At 38.1% G+C, this 21,410-nt stretch overlaps 1 protein-coding gene across 8 annotated transcripts in view; it reads right to left on the bottom strand.

Moving 5' to 3' along the window:
- HEATR5A (HEAT repeat containing 5A) overlaps positions 1–14,647 on the bottom strand; it is a 65,792-nt gene extending 51,145 nt beyond the window's left edge. For 6 of the 8 annotated variants that reach the window (XM_059849877.1, XM_059849876.1, XM_059849875.1 and 3 more), the window contains exons 1-4: positions 13,969–14,115; positions 4,898–4,984; positions 3,149–3,395; positions 1,891–2,102 (exon numbers count right to left, since the gene is read on the bottom strand). In XM_059849877.1, coding sequence (XP_059705860.1) covers positions 1,891–2,102; positions 3,149–3,274 — 338 coding nt within the window. In that variant the 5' untranslated portion in view covers positions 3,275–3,395; positions 4,898–4,984; positions 13,969–14,115. Of the gene's footprint in view, positions 1–1,890; positions 2,103–3,148; positions 3,396–4,897; positions 4,985–13,968; positions 14,116–14,586 lie in introns of those variants that run through there. The other 2 variants (XM_059849872.1, XM_059849878.1) reach the window with 2 other exon arrangements.
- Positions 14,648–21,410: the final 6,763 nt, after the last annotated feature.

Raw genomic sequence — 21,410 nt, forward strand, 5'->3', positions numbered from 1 at the left:
CTGAATACATTCTTAATTTAAAAAATACATTTAACATTTACAGTAATTCCCTAAAGGCACAGTAAGAAAAACAAACCCACTATCCTTTATCTCTTACTATACTACAATATTACTTTCATTAAAAACATGTTTTTTGTTATTGCTTTTATCCAACTCAGTACACACCAACAATTCGGATTTAAATTTTGTTAGTGGTGTGCCTGGGCATAAAATTACAATTTTCCAATCTCCCTTCTAAATTGAGCATCTGATGGTCACAGGTAGTCTCCTTAATAAAGTAATAAGCTGCATTCATGCTGCATGACCTGTTTGTCTGATTTGGTAGAGCATTCACATCATGCTGAGTTTTAGTAGCAGATGAGTACCTAAATAAGGTTTTATTTAAAATGCTTGCCTAAAACATTTTCATCTTCCACATACAGGAAAGAAGAAAAGTGATAATCTATGAGATAAGAGACCAATTCACTGGAATCTGTATTTAAAGGAGTTCCCAGGTGTATCAACATATTGTGAACACTGATGGTGAAGTGTTGCTACGAGACAACATGGGCATGCATGCTAAATATGGACAGATGGCAAAGACAATGCTTTGTCAAGGTCAAAACAAAACAAACAAAGCAGTTTTTCTACACTGAACACCAAGTATTTCATATATTTGCAACCTAGGATGAAAGATTTTACTCAACACACAGTTCTGTAGTTCCAATTATTTTCTGTAGCCTGTTGTCCCTGTGTCAGTTCTACCAGAAATCCCTTTACCAAAACTTTATTGAAGAAAATAATATTTTACAATTACCTTTTTCTCCATCTCTTTCTTCCTCTTCTTACCACTGCTTACATACCAGAAACAGGTGGTGTACGCTGCCACCTCTCTCTCCCCCCCAAGCTACTACTCAGCATTCTGGCTTTGATTATCTCCCATTTCTGCTTTACTGCCAATGGCCTCCCCCATCCCTCCTTGCTGTACTGACATCACCCACTTCATCCAGTGGGTGGCACATCACAGCTGAAGTGGGAAGACCTGCACAGCTCTGTCCCACACTACAACTCTACTCTAATGTTAATGCAGATCATTGTTAAGAATGTAGTATAGCAGCAATTTACTTTGCAAGACTAAGATCCTTTATAGCAAACTTATTCCTAACTCAAAAGACTGTACAAGAGATCAACTGGAACAAGAAGGAAACAAAAGAAGGTATAACAAAATACAACTTACTCCTTGCAAAATCTATTTTCAGGAATCTTTACTTGTGTTGTCAGAAGCAGGTATAGCATCCGAAGTAAAGGAGGAAGAGAGATCCTGCTCTGCTTTCAATACCATATCATTAATGCAAATGGATGTTCATCTGTCTTTACTACCTTCATCTTTAATTTGCCTCACTATAGTGAGACATGTGCATAATTTTGGGAATGAAGGTTATTCATAACATTTCTGGACATAAAGATTTGGCTTCACATTCTGAAGTTGCAGTTCATGTTTCTCTGCTGTGTTGGTTAGGCTTTCAGGATTTAGTTACGAACATCTCAGATGTTTTTAACTATATCCAGTTTCCCACCTGAATTAAGAAATGCACTCAGCAACTGTCTTTTACACCTACACTTGTGCTTGTCTCTTTTACTGCTCTTCTCAGCATTATTATCTTTTCCTTGTTTTTGAAGCACTTGTAGTCTCATAACTCTGTTATCCATCGTTGGTATTCCCCCTGGCCTGATTTCAATTGTCTGGCTCGAGACCACCCTTTTGGTTCCTGATGCTCATATACAACATCGACTACCAACAAAATCTTTGGTTTATTACCTATTTTGTGGCAGTGAACTCAGATGCATCTCACCCCCTAAACCTGCCTCCTTATTACTGGATCTGAAGCTTGAAGGTAAAAACACACTTACAGTTTTGTAGGCAGATAACTCGGTGAGTCATCTTTACTCCGAATGAGTTCATTGCATTTGTCAATTGTTTGGTAAACAGAAAAAGTGTCTCCAGTGCTATAAAGTACAGCTAAATTCTTGGCAATAAGCCGTCTGGTAGGAGGTCCTGGTGAATTGTTTAATAAAGAAGTCAATTGTTCAACCAGTTTCTTCTGGTTTTCCCTTATGTCAGCCTGGAAATAAAATCAGTAACCAGTTAAAGTTCACCTAAATTGAAAAGTTAGTTACAGATGATTAATTCAAATTATCTTTACTTTTCATTATTACCATTCGGATAATGACATTCTGAACTACAAATGAACATTTTATTGCATTTTTGTACTTAAAAATGATATTTCAAGTATGTGACTATTTTATTCTTCTTAAAAATCCCAACACTTTTTTCAGAGTACAATTACTGCTAATAATGTTTCAAGTGTATTTTCCCTGTGGCATGTCCATACTTAAATCTTTTGCCAACAAAGCTGCCTTTTCTTTCTTTTTTTAATGCCTGCTTTAAAATAAAAGAATACATAGATATATAGTAAGTTTAGTAGCAAAAAAGAACTTTAAAGAAGAAGCTGAGTATCAAGAACTTGAGCATTAGAAAAGAAAGAATTTCCCTTAAAACAATTATCCAGTCTTATACACATTTTTTAATACTCTTAAAAAAAAAAGAACCTGGCAATGTTTTTCATTTATGTATTTTCATCACAAATAACAACCCTTAAATAGCATTATGTTGGTTAGTTTATTCTTACATGTCTACATAACCTACTCAATATAAACAGTGACTGAAACAACTGGAGAGTTGGCTGGAAACAGATCTTTTATCATTTAACTAGGAAAATTAAAAAAAACCCAAAAAACAAAAACAAAAACAAAAAACCAACAAAGAGAAAGATGTAAAGATGTTACATTCCTGCTTGGTAGAGAAGCATATAATTGTGCAACACTAGGTGGAAGCATTACTGACATTCTTCATATTGGATCTGCAAAATCTTGCAGTAGTAATAGGAGTTAAAAATAATTAAAATTCCTTTCATTGGAAAAGTGGCTCTGTCAATAGAAGGGCTGTGACCAAGAATTTATAACATTTATAAAGTTGCTGCTAACACTGAACATACTTTTACTCCTTGTGCATACAGGACATGAGGAAAATAACATTGCAGGCTGCTCTTTGATTTTAAACAAAATAATAAAAAGACAGGCTTTTCTTCTCAAGTCTTATTAGACTTACTCTGCTAGTCACTGGTAAAAGTTTTTCCAAAAACTGTAACCATTCAAAAATGAACTCTGCTTTTTGAAATTCACCAAGCTGGTTATATGCTTCTTCATTAAGTAGTAAACTGTGAGCTAACTCCATTCCTTGAAATTTTCCTCAAATCTCCCAACAGTGCGGAATGAAAAAAATCCAATGAACTACCAAAACTACATTAATCAGTTTTCTTCCTCATTAATATCTGTCAAATCAGAAGTTTGAACACCTAAACAGAAAAAAGAAAAAAAAAGTTAATAAAAAGTCAACAAATGTATCATATATAATATTAATGTTTGACTTACTAAAATGAAAATTTCAAAAGAAAGCCTAATATAGAAAGGAAATTATAGCAGTTTTATTTAGATGTCCTAAGTAATACCAAATGTTTTTGAAAATGAGATAATGGTATTGATGTAATATGCAAACTGCAGTTAAATACACATTTGAATATATCAGGACTGATTATCCTTCACCTTGTTTTGCATGAAGTGAGGTTTTCTAGTCCTTAATGATATACCTGAAAGTAATGACCAACTGACCTCAAATATAATGATTTTGTTATCAACAACAAAGTGCAGCAAAAGCCACAACCAACAACTAACAAACTCCTGTTAATTATATTCACAAATATAAATGCTAACATATTATTTGAACACTTTCGGTATTCTTAAAATTCTCATTTTTTATGCCAAGCAAGGCATAAAAAGGCCCCAGAATTTCATTGCTGAGCAAACCTCAAATAATCTCTTTTGAAAAAAAACCCCAAACCCGCACCTGAAAAGATTGTATCAAAAGTCGAAGTTCTAAAGAAGCTATGTTTTACTTTTATCTCTCAGACTATTTTGAGAACTTTCACCTTGTTGATAAGCAAACCAAGATGGACAATACTTCTAATGATATCTTCCCCCCACAATATCTAAATGCCAGATCTACAGCCTCAAAATTTAAAGCAGAATATTCTGTAGGCTTCACAAATCAGAACAGTCAGGGAGATTCTGGTAAAATGTCAACCACATTTTAAACTCCCAAGCAAGTTATCCTTTTCAGAGGTCACTAAGACTGCTGAACACACTTTTTCCTATGCAGTAACAACATTATAGTGTAAAGTGATCCCTCAAGTAGTAGATGGGCAATACAAAGCATTGCTAAATAATTCAGTACTCAGGCTGTCATCAAACACAGAGCAGAAGATTACCTTTGCCACTTTCTACACATTTAATGTAAAATTTACTCACAAAAAAAATTATTCACATTTAATTTATCATCATGAAATGTCACTTTAAATCTACCTGAAATACCAAGGAGCTTGACAAGGCACCACACTATAAAATGGCAAGCAGATCTAAATATACATAGCACATTATACCTCTACATTTTTTTTCTGCCTAGGTACATAGAAGTTCACAATTTATCAGTTATCTCACTCCTACAACACTCACAGAATTTAGCTCTATCCTCACATTTTTGAAACATACCAAAAAAAGTAGGATTTAGTGTAGAGTTTCATCACTGAAATATGAAAAAACTTAAGCATGCAAATTACATGTATAAGTCACAAATGCTCTTTCTTCCCCTCACCCAAAGCTTGTTCAAATGTCTACCATATCAAAATCACCTACAACCACAGCAACTTACCCAACTTACATGCCCTTCTCAGGATTACAACTCACAGTTGTTTTCCCTAAGTGAAAAGATCAGTTTGTTGTCAGACATTGGCACTTAACTTACCTAGCAGATAAATTCTCCTCATTTTAAAATGAGGAGTCTCTCTGCTGCTCCAGGCTTTTGTATAAAGGATGTTAAGAACCCAGTTTTCTAGGAAAAATAATTAATACAAAGATCAATGTTAGGAATGAAAGCATATAAGATACAAGTGTTTCTACAGAAAACAGGAATTCCAAAGTCTTGCAATACCAACAATGTTTATTAAGTAATAGCTCACCAAAAAAGACTGGACCTCCATGAAAATTATTAGCTCTTTATACGCTACATTTAAATTCAACAGATAATACCCCACCATATACACCTGGGGTACAACTGGGGTAATTTAACTACTGAAACCACCTTTTTCATTTCTGTTTTGTTAACTCAATTTAATTCTAAAGTAAAAGTACTTTATTTCTAAAGTAAAAAGTAAGTCTGAACAGCATTATACCATAATAATTTTCTAGACAGATTATTCAACAATCAGCAGAACTGGCAAAGGTGATTCAACTGTTCTGAAAAATTCATGTACAATACTATCAATACATGACATGAGGATTATCAACCCATTCTCCTAGCCTACAGATATAATTTTAATATTAGAATTCTCAGGCAAAAACATTTCCTTTCAAAACTCATTCAACTTGAACTTATTCTGGTTGGACATAAAATATAGGTTGCATGTTATTTTAAAAGCATTCACTTTTCAATCACTCTTCAAAAGACTAATGCTGAAAACAAAAAAAAAAGCACATGTAGATATCAGAGTAATCCAAACTTCTTTTTGCCTGGTGAACCAGTGTTCAGCCTACTGAACAAAAAGTTCAAGAGGACCTCACAGCCTTCAAAAGGGTAGGTGACCAAGAGGATGAAGACAGATTTTTTACTTCATAATTAATACAAAAAAGCTTCCCTCTTGATAGAAAAAAAGATTTTCATTGTAAGGATTATCGACCATGGGGACCAGTGTTGAGAAACTGCAGAACCTGCACCCTCAAGGGTTTCTAACACTTGCCTGGACAAAGCCCTAAGCAACACCATCTCAAGTTATTACTGTGACTTGTTTCTAAATGAAACACTCCAATTGTTTAAGCACGCATTTGCAAAACCAATATAAATTTATTTCTTTTTAGCCTAAATTAAAGGAAAAAAAAATATTCTGGTGTAGTTGCTGATCTTTATAATGAACACCTGCTAACATGACCAGAAACACTGCCATTTCTAAAAAAAAAAGACTATTAGGACTGAATTACAACAGCTGACTGCTTACTATGGATTAGTTTTGTAGAAACAGAACTGTCCATGCAGGGGAAAAAAAAAATTAAAAAATCCCAGACCTGATTTTTCCACTGCTGATCAACAAGCAAACCTCGATTCCATGAACCTTTATAGAAAGCAGCATACTCCCTACCCTACACAAAAAACTTATTTCAAACACTTATTCCCTTCAATAAGCTGAAAGCCTGCACACCAGGGATATTTAAGAAGTTTCAAAAGTAATGATAAAAGAAGAGCACATGCATACAAACTTGGGAGAAGCAGGGCAAGAATGTAGGACATTAAGTTCTCCTGCAGCATCCTGGTTTTGCAGGGAACAGAGCAAAAAGCAAAGTGCTCACAGTGCAAAGCTGAACACAAGCACAGAACTTGGGAACAAGCTGCATTCGATTAATAGTAACTACGTCCTTGTTATGTATACAAGATGTTTCCAGGCAATTTCTAAGGAGAAGAAAACATCAAACCCAAAGCCACACTGTCCAGACACGGGTGGGACACTGCTCTAATTGGAGGTGTGGCACAGCAACGCCCTGGGCTGGTCAAGCACCAGGAAAGAGGGAACGTTCTGTCAGCAGCTGGAGCTGCTTGGCCATCCTCAGCACCAGTAAATCAATGCAAGCACAACCTAAGCACACAAAGATGTGCCTCTATTTACAAGAAACCCCCGTTTAGAAATGCTGAATTATTTGTGCTTTTCCCCTGCTATAATTTTGATGCTTCTCAATATGAAAAAGAAATCTGGGGGAAAAATGTGAAATTTCATTAAATGAGATGTATGCTATGCCACAACCAAAATAAAAAGGCACATATGCATGATGAAATCTTCATTTGTCAACCAACATGATGCACCATCCTTTCAGTAACCTAAAGACATTTAGGTAACTGAAGTACTTTCCCATCAGTACTACAAGAACAGATCAACCAAAAACTCCTCTTTTTTTTTTCCTGTGAGTTAAGTTTATTTTGCATATATACTATGCTACAAAACTGGCACAAAGATTTATTGGTCAAGGCAGAAGTTGTTCCTCCTTACTACTAAATTTTTTTTTTTCATTTATCAACTGCCAACTTGTCAAGCATGATTGTTCAAGACTGGTCAGAGAAGAGCTCAGAGAAGCTCTTAAAGCAAGCACTAGATGGAATGCCACCCTGTAAATTGAAAGGAATACAGGGTGCATCAAGCATTAAAAGGCAACAGCAACTGTATTGTTGAACTTTCTGACAAACCACAATGAGAAAAAAGGGACCTGCAGTTTTTAAATAAAAGGTGACTCATCCAGGGTAAGACTGATCTGAGTAGCTGCCTTTAGCTACTGTCTTTCAAATATGAGAACCACTAGACCACCCATGACAAAGCTGCAACAGAGTAAAAAACCTGAATAGATTTGCTATGTGGATCAAGCTCATTCCAAGCTAGGTAATCTCCTCAGGCTTTAAAAGATGAGGAAAGCAAACCATAGTTTGCTGCGTATCTTTCACATAGAATTCTAAGTCAAAAATTATAATATTACCAATGAAAAAGCTATGAGCAATAATGACAACCTAATGAATTTCACTCTTCCTCTTCCTTCCAACTCTTGGCATACTTTGCTTATGCATAAAAAAGTAAGAAGCACCAAAAAAAAAAGTAATCTGCAGTAAAGCAAGCTCCTAACTGAACTCTCACTAAAATCAGCCTTTAAATTATGACTCATTATTTCAATGAAGAGTGACACAAGTAATGGAAACTATTCCACAGACCAAGTTTGTACTTAATTTCTTTTCTTTTAAAATTTTTCACATTTGATTTCTGATCCACCAGCTTGTCTCTCTTTGATAGGAACAAATGCTGCTCAAAGAGAAATCTGATCAACCTCAGTTCTCTGAGCATAAGGCTCAAGTGAGGATCTAATGCACAGTCTAGATGAGGGTCTAAGTCCTTTATACCAAAGTTGTAGTAAAGAAAATAAAGTGCCACTTACCTTAATAACAATTATTTATACCTTCCTAATTTCAAAAATATTAACGTAATTCTGCACTAAATCTGACACAAGGTAATAAACTTGTGGATTCAATTTTGTACCAATGACTAATCTAGCAGAGACACAAGTGCACAGTATTCCTCTAGGAAACTACTGCTGTTTCTCATTGACAGTAATGAGTAACAGTAAAAAACCTATAATAAATAATAGTAATGACTAAGATGAAAAATGACCAGTAAAAATAACAACCACCAGTGTTTTCATAACAGCTGCCATTGGGCTGACTACACAATCAATGCCATAACCATCCCACTGCTGAAAAACAGAGCTGAAACACATTTGTTAGCTTCGAGATGACCCTCACTGCACTGCAGTGGTATTTTAACTGAATTCAAATCCACGTTATTTTCTTCAGAAAGCGAGATTTATTATCATCTGCCTAGCAAGTGAACCAACACGTTTAAGAGAAAGCCTTCCAGCCTGACACGTTTAATTCCAGCCATTAACAGCTGAGATCAATGTTACTCCTGCAGCACTGTTTAAAAGTTTAATGGGATGATCGTTAGCAGTGCATCTGAGCTGACTGCACGGAGAGACATCGATGCTCAAACTTTGTTACAACCTTGCACGTACCTGTTCAGTGTCTTCCAAACATAAACAAAACTCCTGCCCAGCTCCCTTGGACTTACTTCTGACAAGAGAAACTGAGCACGGTGGTATTTGCCAGCTGGGCAGAAAAACCTTAAAGCACCAGCCAAACGCAGCTACTAATGAATGAAACACAGACCAAAATCCAATAGTCACAGTGCACTGTTTATGCTAGTAGGCAAAAATAAAGAGGCACCCAGGTCTGGAGAAGGCAAAAAGTGCAGGTTCAAACTCCAGCAACTTCAAATGGGAGACATGACGGCCCAGGAAATTTATAGCACACACAAATAATCTGATTTAAATAAACAACAACTACAAAATCTCAGTAATTTCATAAGGAATAAAAATGAACTAAAATTTCAGCTCAAATGAATTGGGAGTTTAGACACTGGAAATATATAGGAGTGGGAATACTCAACACATAAATATGTTTATAATTATTGGGAAGACAGAGCAGCCTTTGTTTACTTACTGACTTCTACAAACTATTACCAACTAACTCACAGAGGCAAAGTCTGCCTCAAAATCTTCAGTTAGAGAAGGCAAAAATAAATAAAAGCATTAGTGTAAGTGAATCAGTACTGTCACGTCCTTTGTGTGGCAGGATCCCCACTATTCAACCAACTTGTTCCTTTCTTTCTATATACACAAGCTTTAAATTTTTGCTCCGCAGAGCTACATGAAGCAAGAGCAGGTAACTGCTGCTCTCAAAATAACAGGGACCCCTCTCTACATATTTTATGTTCAGTAGTGTTATCACTCTCAACCTTTCATTCAACCAAAAAAAAAAAAAGAAAAAAAAGCTGGGAATTTCATGCACTTTTTTACTGCTTCCTTATATGTATTTTCAAAGAAACATACAAGAAAATGTAGGAAATTTCAGCACCAAGACAAGAAGAGAGGAGAGGAAGAGACAAAGAGAAATTTAACTTCCCTGAAGACTATGTTTCTTTAGCAGAAACACTGGAGTGCTTGACTGATTAAATACTTCATGAAGAAGTTTAAGAACAACTTATGAAACCAGAGCGCAGTCTTTCAATGCATACACACACATACCCGTATTTCTCACCGATTGGTCTCATCAATTTGAGCCAAATTACCCTCGGCATCAAGCTGACAAATGCTTTTCATCCAAAATTAATACAGAGCCACAAAAATGCCAGGTATTTTGTAGTGTTATGTTACATTGGGCAGCAGTAGAGAAATTTGAAGCCAAGCACAGAGAAAATGGGACCAACAGTGACGTCTGACAGCAAGCAGTTTGCAAGAACAAGCCACAAGAGAAAGTCATCACAAGACCACAACTCAGAGCACATGGAAAAGAATTCCAGGCCACAGGAGAGTAGGTTCAAAATTTTAAGGCCTTTAAATCAAGCAGAACTATAACTCTTGATATCAAATTCTGAGTGCATTAGCATGTGAAAAACACAGCAAATAAATCTCACAGTTGAGCACTCCAATGTTTTATCGTATATTCTATGCTACAGTGGGACTTAGTTTCACTCACACATCTTCCTTTTTAAATAAAAACATGCACACATTTGCATCACATGCTTATCCCCAACAGCAAAAAGCAATTAAGAATCTGACTATGAGCAACAAAAAATAACAGATGATAGCGAACCACTTCCTCTAGCTATTGCTGAAGAATTCAGACTAGGACAACTTCCCCTTACATTATATTTTTGTATGCAATCATTCTATTTAGAAACATGACTCTGAAACCAGACATTGCAACAAGATACTTTTTCAGTCTTTCCTCTTAACATTGCTCCAGATGAAGAAATTTGCCACAGGAATGCTATGTGTCTATTGTCTCACTGAAAATTTGGTAGCATTTTTGCAGAGACTTGTTAAAGATGCAATCTAAGTGCATCTCCATATATTGGATGCTCCACATATGTAGGTCTTGCAGTGTTCCCACAGCGTTTCAGGCTGTACTAAAGAACAAATATCATACAGCCCAAACAGAATTCTTGTTAATGTCTCAGCTACTTCCATTTGTGTTGCAAAACAAAGACTTTGTATTTTGATGTTTTGTGAATCATGATGCCCACACAAAGCACATGTCTACTCCCACAGGAACAGTTAAAAATTACTGGTTTTCCTACCAAAATACTTATCAAATGTTATTGATTTCCAAGTTTTGGAGGAATTACCCTGTATCTGAAAAAGCAATAAAGCTTAAAGGAAACAAAGACCCATGTGAAATCCAACAGAATTCTTGCTCTGGGCTTCCCAGTTTTAGAAATATTCACTCAAAGAATGTGACCACCCACAATCCTCACACATAACAGTGACATTGATAAGAACTACAACACAATATACATTTGCTGAAGTGTGAAAGAAACGACAAGACAATGTCTTCTAGGAATGCTGAATGATTTCTGTGAAGTTTTGAGGATAAAGCTTGACACAATTAGAGAAAAATACCCTGGACAAAGTGCTTGAAAATGCAATAGCTGTTTTAGCAATGCAAAATATTAAAGACATTTTTAAAAAACAATTCATAGTGTTAAAAAGCACATACACTTTGCTTTCTCATTTCTTATTATCACTTTAATCTTTATCTCCATGTGAGAAGAATTATTCCAGGAAACCAAGAAACAGCAACATTCACTTACTGAGAAATATAAACAACTATTTCCTGAGCTCCACAGCAGGCACTACTGGCACACTGAACTCCCAGGCCCTCAAAACTCTTGAATATTATTTAGGTTCATTTCTGAAAGTTACAGTCAAGAGATAAACTTGGCTCCTTTACAGGGACCTCAGAACATTATTTTGTTTACAGTCAAACAGGCAAATTGCATACAAATAATTAACCAATGCTTCTAATAGTCAGAAAAAGAGTATCATATCTGATACTGACAAAGTGAGTTTAAAACATTTTCTTTCTCCCCAAAACTGGACTAAGTAAACTTCAAAAAGCAATAACTAGCTTCAGACTGAATAAAAATGCACAGAATGCTTTGTCTTTATTTCTTTGTAGATTTGAAACCTGGTGTGATAGCAAAGCAAGTGCATGAAAACCACAGTATAAACATCCACTTCCTAACAATCATATATAACAATCTCAGTATATGTCTGAACATAGCTTTAGTCCTGAGAATGTTGTAGACAATATTGTTTATTTAATACAGACAAAATATACCAAACTAATTATGCTGACAGGGTGGAGTGTGTTGTTTGCTTGGGTTTTTTTCTGTCACAATGACAGAAGTTTCAGGAAATGAAATTATTTGTTAAAATGTTAAACTGACTTATAGTAGGCGATGTATATGCATATGGATTATCCAAAAAGCAGGATGATTTTAGCCACCAAATCTTCTGTTAAGGTAAACGCTGAATCCATTCTAGCTTAGCATTAAGTTACACCATGGGGAATTTTTGTTAAATCTATACAAAAAACCCAGAAAAATATACTTATTTTTCCTGAAAATCACTATAGCTTTTACTATAATTAGACTTCAACTGCACTGAAACACCGACACAGAAATTTAGCAGCAGCAGCAGAAGCCCTCACAGATGCAAACTCTGCAGGAGACTTGTTTGGCAGATCAGAGATCACTATCCGGGCACAAATCACTGACATACCTCACTGCAGTGGTTCATTCTCGTGGTATTTTATATGGCTCTTCCCCAAAGAAAACTCCAAAACAGCTCAAAAATGTAACTGCCTAGAGGTTTAAAGCCTTTATAGTCTACAGTGTAGATGTAGATATACTGTGTGTCTTTTTAAAGATTGTGCCACCTGAACCCAGTAAATACAGGTAAAAGCTGAATAAAACAAACATCCTGTAATCTGAAAATGTTTTTGTGAGAAAGTGTTTCTAATCTCCTGCCTCATTAGGGTGTTCTGAGTCTTAAAACAGAATATCATCCTGCATTGATTAATAAAGTTTTTGATGTGTTGGCATACATCATTATGAACTAGTCAGTAAGTCAGATATTTTACTGACTACAAAAACAATCCTATGTTCAGTAATCAAGCACAAGTTTTCAATGTATGGCTAGATTTAGTGTAACAGTAAACTGGCTTCCTCTCCCCCTACCTCCTTTTAATTGTGTCAAACCATCAGGAAAAGAAACCCAAGCTCCATTCATCACACAACCAGAAATAATCTATCTCTCTTCTGTATCTCAATTGTTACTTCATACATGGATTGAGACTATTACATATCCTGTAGCAAAACACTAAAGCATACAAAATAGCTTGACTATTTCTGAAAACAGGGAAAATATTTCTGGCATGTGAGACTAAAATAAACTTACAGTTCATTGTCACAACTGCAAACACCTATCCTACTAAATTAAACGCCAAACTCAATGAATCAATACAATTAATGAATCCAAAATCCAAAAGATATCAAATTTCACTTATAGAAACACAGAGCTGGACTCAAATTTCATTTGCCTTCTTCGGCTTCTATCATCCTTCCACCCATATCTCAATAAACTTTACACTTAACTAAAAGTACATCTATTACTCTTTCCCACATTCAAAAATGCCAACACGAATACAACTTTACACATTTTACATCCCTGGGCAAAGTTTTTACCAGTTATATGGTGTAAACTTAGTCGCTGTCCTATGCAGACAACCAGGAATTCAAACTGCAAAAGCTTACAGTAACATTTCCAGATATGAGAATGTCCAATACTGCTACCCCTCCCCAAATATTCTTAATTACCAAGGTTGATAAGAAAATATAAAACCAGACCCCAAAATAATTGAACCTCGGTGCAAGCGAATGCCAAACCCCTGCCGGAGCCTCAGGATCCGTACGGCCCCGCACAGGGCAAACGGCCCCGCTCGCCCACCCCGGGCCCGGCGGCACGGCCGCTCCGCCGCCGCTCCCCGTGACACCCGGGCGGCGCCGGCTGGCCGCCCCCTTCCTTCCCTTCCCTCTCGGGCTGAGAGCTGCCCCGCAGCCCCGGGGAACGGGACGCGACAGCACGGGCTGGGGCTGGGCTACAGGAGCCCGGGAGCCGCCCGGCGCCGGCTTTAGAGCTGGCTGTGCGTGTGACACCCACCGACCCACTCGGTGGCTCCGGGGGTGATCCAGCACTTTTCGGGCGCAGGCCTCGGGCAAGCACAGCCCCGCAGGACTCCCAGCTGCGCTCGGCCCTGCTGCCCCTTCACACAGCCCCTGCCGCACCTTCACACAGCCCCTGCTGCCCCTGGCCTCCCTCAGCCCGCGGTACCTGCCGGCCACAGCGCTCCCGCGCCGCTCTGCAGGCTCAGCCCCGTCCGCCCGCCCGCCCTCCTCCAGCGCGGGGGGGCGGCGGGTCCTGCGCCCGAGCTGCCGCCGCTGCCGCCTCCCGCTGGCGGGGAGGGGGGAGGAAAGGGAGGAGGAGGAGTATGAGAGCGACTCCGGTGCTCAGGACTGTGCAATCGGGCCCGGAGCCATCGAGCGCCCGCGGCGGCCGGGAGGAGGGCGGGAGCGGCCCAGGGAGCGCGCGGCCCGGGGCGAGGTGTCGCGGTGCCGGAGGAGACAGAGCCACCGCCCTGGGGCAATCCGAGGCTCCGCAGGGCCGGAGGAGACAGAGCCACCGCCCCAGGGCGCTCCGAGGCTCCGCAGGGCCGGAGGGGACAGAGCCACCGCCCCGGGGCGCTCCGAGGCTCCGCAGTGCCGGAGGGGACAGAGCCACCGCCCCGGGGCGCTCCGAGGCTCCGCAGCCTCCGGGGCGATGAGCGGCTCTGCGCTAGGGGGGCGCAGCCGGGGGCTCGCGGTCTGTGCTGCCCCACCAAAAACAGCAACAAAGATCCCTCTTGGTAAAGCTTTGTGAAGGTAGCTCAGCTGGCACTGCTGGGATTTGTACCTGGCTGTGATCAGTGTCTGCCATGGCTTCTGATTTCCACCCCGCCCCTCAGGCATCCACGTCCGTACTTCCCTGGGAGGGCCCCTGGGCACTGCACAGGACAGTTACAGGAACACACCCTTTATATTAAGCATTCTTCGAAACCAACGTTTGCAAAAGTTGTTATTCCTGGGTTTCATCAGTGTAAGCTGTGATCCCAAATCGATACGGAATCCCAAGTCAAGAAGTAATTCTGTGTCTTTCAGAGAAGGTTGGCTGAAACTCCTCCGGGAATTTCACCTCGTTTCTCCTACTGCATAGGTGGTCCAGCTGGAGAACGTTGCTTTGTCACTGGGAATTACTTCCATTCTTACAAATTTTCATTAGCGAACTCACTGGTCATGAGAAAATATCCATTGGAGGGATTTTCTATAATGTAATCTGTGATCAGTTTAAGTTCTCTCCTAACAAGAGGAAAGTATGTCTCTTAGCCACTTTTTAGTTTTAAAATAAACAAACAATTATCTTATTGTAGTTTTCCAGCTGATGCCCAGCCATGTTTGGAATCCAATGACCCAGAATTCTCTCCACAAGCCTGTGTTTTCTGGGACTATCTTCTTTTAACTCGTGCAAACAGAATCTCAGAATAATTAAGACTAGAAAAGACCTGTAAGATTGAGTCCAACCTTTGACTGATCACCACAATGTCAACTAAACCATACCACTAAGTACCTTGTCCAGACATTTCTTGAACTCCTCCAGTGATGGTGACCCAACCTCCTCCTTGAGCAGTCCATTCCTATGTTTAATGACCCTTTCCATGAAGAAATTCTTCCTGGTGTCTAACCTGAACCTCCCCTGGCACAGCTTGAGGCTGTGTCCTCTTGTGCTATCACTGGTTGCTGGGGAGAGGAGGCTGAACCTCACCTGGCTCCAGCCTCTCTCCAGGCAGCTGTAGAGAGGGAACTGTTGTGCTGAGGGAATAATGCTCGGGACACAAAACCATAGGAGCAGGAATTGTGTCTAAACCTTGCATAAGCTTGTACATTCGACTTAACATAGGTTCAATATGTAAAGTTTACATGCAAGGGATCCTCTGTGAACATCTGTACTCAGTTATGCAGATGATACTGCTGAGAAATATTTCAAAGAGCACATGCAGGGCTGCCTGATTACATTGTGCTGTAGATGCCACGAGCGCCAGGCTGCTTTACCATATATGGACACTGGTTTCATTTTTACTAAACTGTGATAAAAAACATGAGCACTGATACAATGACCTTTTAAAGAAAATTCTGGCAATGGATGTGGTAATGAAGAATATGCCTCACACCTGAAGCAGGAAATTATTTACGTATTATGTTTCACAGAAATCAACTCCACAAACTCGTACTGATGTAAAGGTGTTAACCTGTTTTCAAAAAGCACATACATTCCCAGGAAAGAATTAGCTGATAAGTTAACTTCATTTTGATCAGGAGCTGAATTGCTGTTACTAATACAGTGATTTGCAATTCACTTGTGAGAAAGGTCAGCTGAACAATTTATATTCAAAGACTGTTACGTGATGACTTTTCCCCTGAGGAATTCCAGAAAAACAAGGGCTCTCTGACAGTCCTGAGGTACCAGAAACTCCTGTCAATATTTGTAAAGGATTGATCATGTTTAACTCAGAAACAAATAAACAACCCCAAACTAGAATAATTTTTGGAATATTATTGCTGTTATTATCATTATACCTATTATTCACTCTGTTACAGTTGCAGGCAGACACCCACTCAAAATTAGTATCTCATAATGCTGAGTGTTACGTGAACACAGGGGAAGACAAAACATCATTCATTAAGAAGGAAAGACATGCTAAGTTTTTCCCAAGAATTATCTTACCCAGCTCCCCAGGACACATGATATCAGATCTAAGTAATGCTTTGTTAATGCTAAACTGATATGAATCAATTGGAATAACAAGGCATACTGATGCAGGATGCTCCTTCTATCTCTGGGTACATCAGCTTTAGGGTTGCTTTGTGCCAGCAGTGCTTACATAATGATAAGAGTCTGTCTTTATTGGATTTATAGCTAACCTTGAGTTTTACTATTATTTTTCTCTAAATTTGTCAACAGACTGTTAACCATGCACTGATTCAAATTAGCATCTACTTTAGCAGTTATGCATGCTATTTTTATTTTTCCCATTTTCAATCTGAAATTTTAAAAAAATGTTGTGCAAATTTATTGTAATTTGTTCTAAAACAGAAAAAATAGGACAGATGTATTCACCAAGTATTAATTCAATTTTCCCTTTCCCCATTAGTCCTGACTGTGCTTCAATAACAAGTTACTTAAGAAAATAAGCAACTGGCAAATAATTGAAATGCTCAAACCTACTGATCAGTCTTCTCATTAGTCTATTTTGGTAAAGTGGGTTGACTGATTTAGAGCATGAGTCAGTTCTGCCATACAAATTCCAGACATAGTAGAATATCTATACAGTCACATATGCCTCTGAGCTAAATATTTTCATTCTTTCAGCTTTATAATCCTCAGTGACTCTAGAGGAAGAAAAAAGAATGTATGCCTTTGAATTCAGTGGGACTGTCCATGCATGAGTAAGAATCACAGGACTAGGGGCCTGATTTGAATCAAATGTTACATCGCCAAATAATTACATAGCAAACAAAACCAAATTGTATTATATTTTAAAATCATTAAGAAGGGATATCTTTGTATTAATTATAAGATTAACAATTTAGTTTTACTTTCTGGAGACATCTAGAACCCAATAAATTTTGGCCTGTCCTAGCTTTTGCAATGCTTTAGGTACCAATATTGCTTTTTTTACAAATTGAATATCAAAAATAATGTATATTTTCATGCTACAATACTGCTTAGGCTTCTTTTTATTCCCAACACAGTTCCTTTTTGTACTATCACAAAATGTAAGGCCTGAATTCTTGCCAAGCAATTACACAGTTCTGCTGTTATTTTAAATCCTAAAATGCAAATAAAAGTATTATGCAGGCCTAGATAATATTAGATAGAAGTACCAAAATGGAAGGGGGAAATAGGAAAGTTAGATCTAGGGATGGATTGTCAGCTAAGTACTAAGGCCTCCCAAAAACCTCTTACATTCAACATTAATCCAAAACTTTCATTGCCAGTCTCTTTTCTAATGGAACACATCTAAGTAGCATTAAGCTCCTTTCTTGCACATTTTTAACACACAGTGATGTAATAGGGCATCTATTATGGCACTTACACCAGTAAATATAATTAAGGTGAATGGAAAGCAATGTTAAATTCAGAGTAATGAGATATATATGAACTAGAACAGTTAGACAGGAATGCCATTTATTTTCTCTCCCATGCTGTCTGGATCACTCCTGTTTTAGAAATACTATGAGGTGTTATTTGTACTGAAACCACACTGTGCATTGAGGTACTCAAAGTGCTCTCTGAACATTACCTTAAGTCACATTTGTGAGGCAGAGGCTAAAGTAGGAGGCAGTGAAAGGCAACTTCCTGTAGCTCCAACAAAGGTGAAAAGAGGTAAAAGCATACTGCCTTCTAATGGAAAAAGAGGATCAGAAATGATGTTTTACTTTTAATGAAAGGGGGAAAACCCAGTGGTTTTATACCTCTTTCCCCCCCTTTTGACTCTTTCTTTCAGATCACAGATGGAAAAAGTGGAGCAGAAAATTGCTTTGCTCAAAGCCACACACTGGCAGTAATTGAACTAGAAGACAGCATTGGTTTAAATAGAAAATGTGCAATACATTCATAGTATTTGGACTATTCTAACTGCTGTTTCTTTCTCCTGTCCACATACACCATTTACTTTTCAGCTGTAATTCCATGGCACTTCTGGTAAAAGAATCTTTTGGGAATCTCAGAGGGATTCCCAAGTTCTGAGTTGCTTTCAAGAAGCTTCAAGAAATGAAGAAAAAATAAATAAGAAGTACCAAATTCATCAAGTTTTGGGTGCCGTTTCCCCAAGAAAAAAATTAAGGAGGATGCTCTGCTTCTGTTCTTGTCCAGCAACTGTGACTCTGATGTTTAGAATAAAGCAGCTGGTGGATCTGCCAGACAACCCAGTCCTGTTCCACTGTGCTGTGCAATACATTAGACAGTCATGTTTTCTCATTGTTTTCTTCCATGTATGATCTTAAGGATCAAGACACAGAAAACAAAAATAGATAGTCATTCATTAGATGATAATTGAGATACAAAGAATTTAAGAAATTAAGTCAGTCACAACAGAGTTTGGTGGCAGACCTCAGATAATGAATGCCTGTGCATTTGTGGAGACCACTCTAGCCCTCTGTGGCATACTGCTACTCCAGCTTCCAAAGAGAAACAATGTATTTGAAGGAGTCCATATGGAAGACAGGAACAGATACTAAAAGCAAAAAATAATGGAAGCTTAAAAGAGCCATCCCTCCTTCTCCCAATAAGCTGTTTTTATACCAGAGGTGAGACTGTGTTTCAGCAGATCATGCTTTTAAATCCAAGTAAACGTGAAACTTTGTTCTCAAAGAGGAGCTAAAGAGCAGTTGTTGCAATGAGTCACAATGAAGAATTTTTGTGGAGGTTTTGTGGTAAATGAGATCAGGCATCACAGATGCCTTAAAAGACCTGGTGAAAAGCATCACAAAGGCTGGCTGATATCCAGCAGCCCATCAAGTGGCTGCCAGTTCAACATGGGGAAGCAACAGTCTGCAGAAACTGTTATGTGCAAAATCATGTTACAGGCAAAAAGAAATCCACCCTATGTTTAGAGTCACACCAAATTTATTTTAATTGCAACCGTAGCAATTTAATAAATTAATGATTATCAGTCCAAATATAATTATTGCAGAAAAACAAAGGAAACAAAAATAAAGAAACTGTATAGAAGGTCTCAATAATAATAGTGCAGTAAAAATTGTTATGCACAATTTCGTACCTACCCTCGCCCCTCTTCCTGGTGTCATGCTTCACCTTTCACCTCCTTTTGGTTCCACCTTGTAGAAGGAGCATAGTGGATCATCAGCATCTGGAGTTCCGTGTCTGGAGGAGTATAATGTTCATGTTTATTATTTCTTCTCTTTCCTCTTTTTTTATCTCTCTCTTGGGTTCTTCTTGGAAATATCTCTCACTTGGGGTTCTTTTTATACATTTTCTAATAAAGTTTTACTCCTTGCTTTTCTTTACTGGCCTGCAGCTACGTATTTTTCTTTTTGTTAATCTTAAGTGCCCCATCTCTTACTATCCCACGCCTCTACTTTACACTGCAGTTGGTGTCTTCACTTCTCAAAGTTCCTGCTGGTTTAATAGGCCTATATTTCTGTACCCTGTAACACCCTGTTAGTCTTACATATATAATTCTACACAGAATAAATACTAATTATTAGTATCTATATAACAACTGTGGTTACACATAAAAGTAAAACAAATTAGCCATAGCCTCCTGTCCTTAGAAAAAAAATTGTTACAGCCAAATCAAATAAAACCAAAGCTCTGAGAAGCCTGAGGAAAGTTTCTGTGATAAACCTCCATTCTGAACTCTTGGAACACTTGGGACAAGGCCTGTGGAGTGTCACTAGCAGTAGTAATACAGTTGCAAGTATTACTGGGCTACATGCTGTTTATTAATTTCCAATTCTGGATTAATATTTGTATGTTGTAAATTCATATGTTGCATACTCTGTGTAGCAGCATGGGAAGGAAGTAGGAGTACTGCTGACTAGCATGGGAATTTCCAGAAGGGGCATGGGAAGGAAGCAGGAATACTGCTGACTAAAAACAGGCTATTGCCCCTGAACTCATTAGTGAGTGTTTATGAGCCCAGTTCATAGTCCACACATGCTCAGCTTCAACACACTGGGTGTGTGCACTGCAAACAAGGTCACAAAAACCTGATATTGCAAATTCCTGCCTCGCAGTTGAATTGGAGACATAACAGCAGAAGGACAACTCCTCACTTTATAGGTTATTTCAAGGAAGTGGGGAATATTAAGCATCTTCTAATAGATATTCTCTAAATATAGAACAGGATAATTATATGAGTTTTTGTCTAGTCATATTACAAAAACTATTTAAAGCAGAGTCAGGTCATCTGTTTAAAGCATATATTCATGGTTGAAGGGAATAAGCACTTGGCTTAGAAAAAGTAATTTTAATCAATTTTTTTATCAGTAAGGTCCAGCGTGTTATTCAGAAATGGCTTCCTTCAGTAAATGGATTGTGAATCAATAGTAGATATAAATAAAGCAGTACAAAGGGAACAGCATTCAACAAGCTGCCAATCCCTGGAGTGGAGGATGGCAGAAATCAGTATTCCAAGATGGATACACAAATAAATCAGAAATGGGCCAATAATACATAAATATCCACTTTTTACAAAAATTTCAGAGTTCTGTCTGGTCCTAAGAACCACTGAAATGTACATTAATTTTTATATGCTTTGTATGACAGATGCTATGAGATGGAGTTTGGTTTGAAGTCTGTTTTTCACTAAACATTTTCAAGCTTATCTCTCTTAGAAACCTTAGAGTTCTTTAAATATAATTAATTGCCAGGCTGCTGAAGATCTTTCTGGAGACAGGAAGTAAATTAAAAGATGCAGACTTTGTATTATGCCTCAAAGAATCAATTCTTGAGATACACTAAATACCCACAATTCCTGTAAGGTCTGTGAAAAGTGGTATTACTCAGCACTTTTTAGGATTTGATCTCCAACAAAGAAGAATTACAATGTTTTTTCAAGCACACAGACCATAATGATTTTGTATTAGTCATTTGCATCAGGACAATATTATTTAAATGTTGCTAGTAGGAACTCTGAACATGAGTCATACTGTGTC

The sequence above is a fragment of the Haemorhous mexicanus genome, chromosome 6 (genome assembly GCF_027477595.1).
Source record: "Haemorhous mexicanus isolate bHaeMex1 chromosome 6, bHaeMex1.pri, whole genome shotgun sequence".
Taxonomy (NCBI): Eukaryota; Metazoa; Chordata; class Aves; order Passeriformes; family Fringillidae; genus Haemorhous; species Haemorhous mexicanus.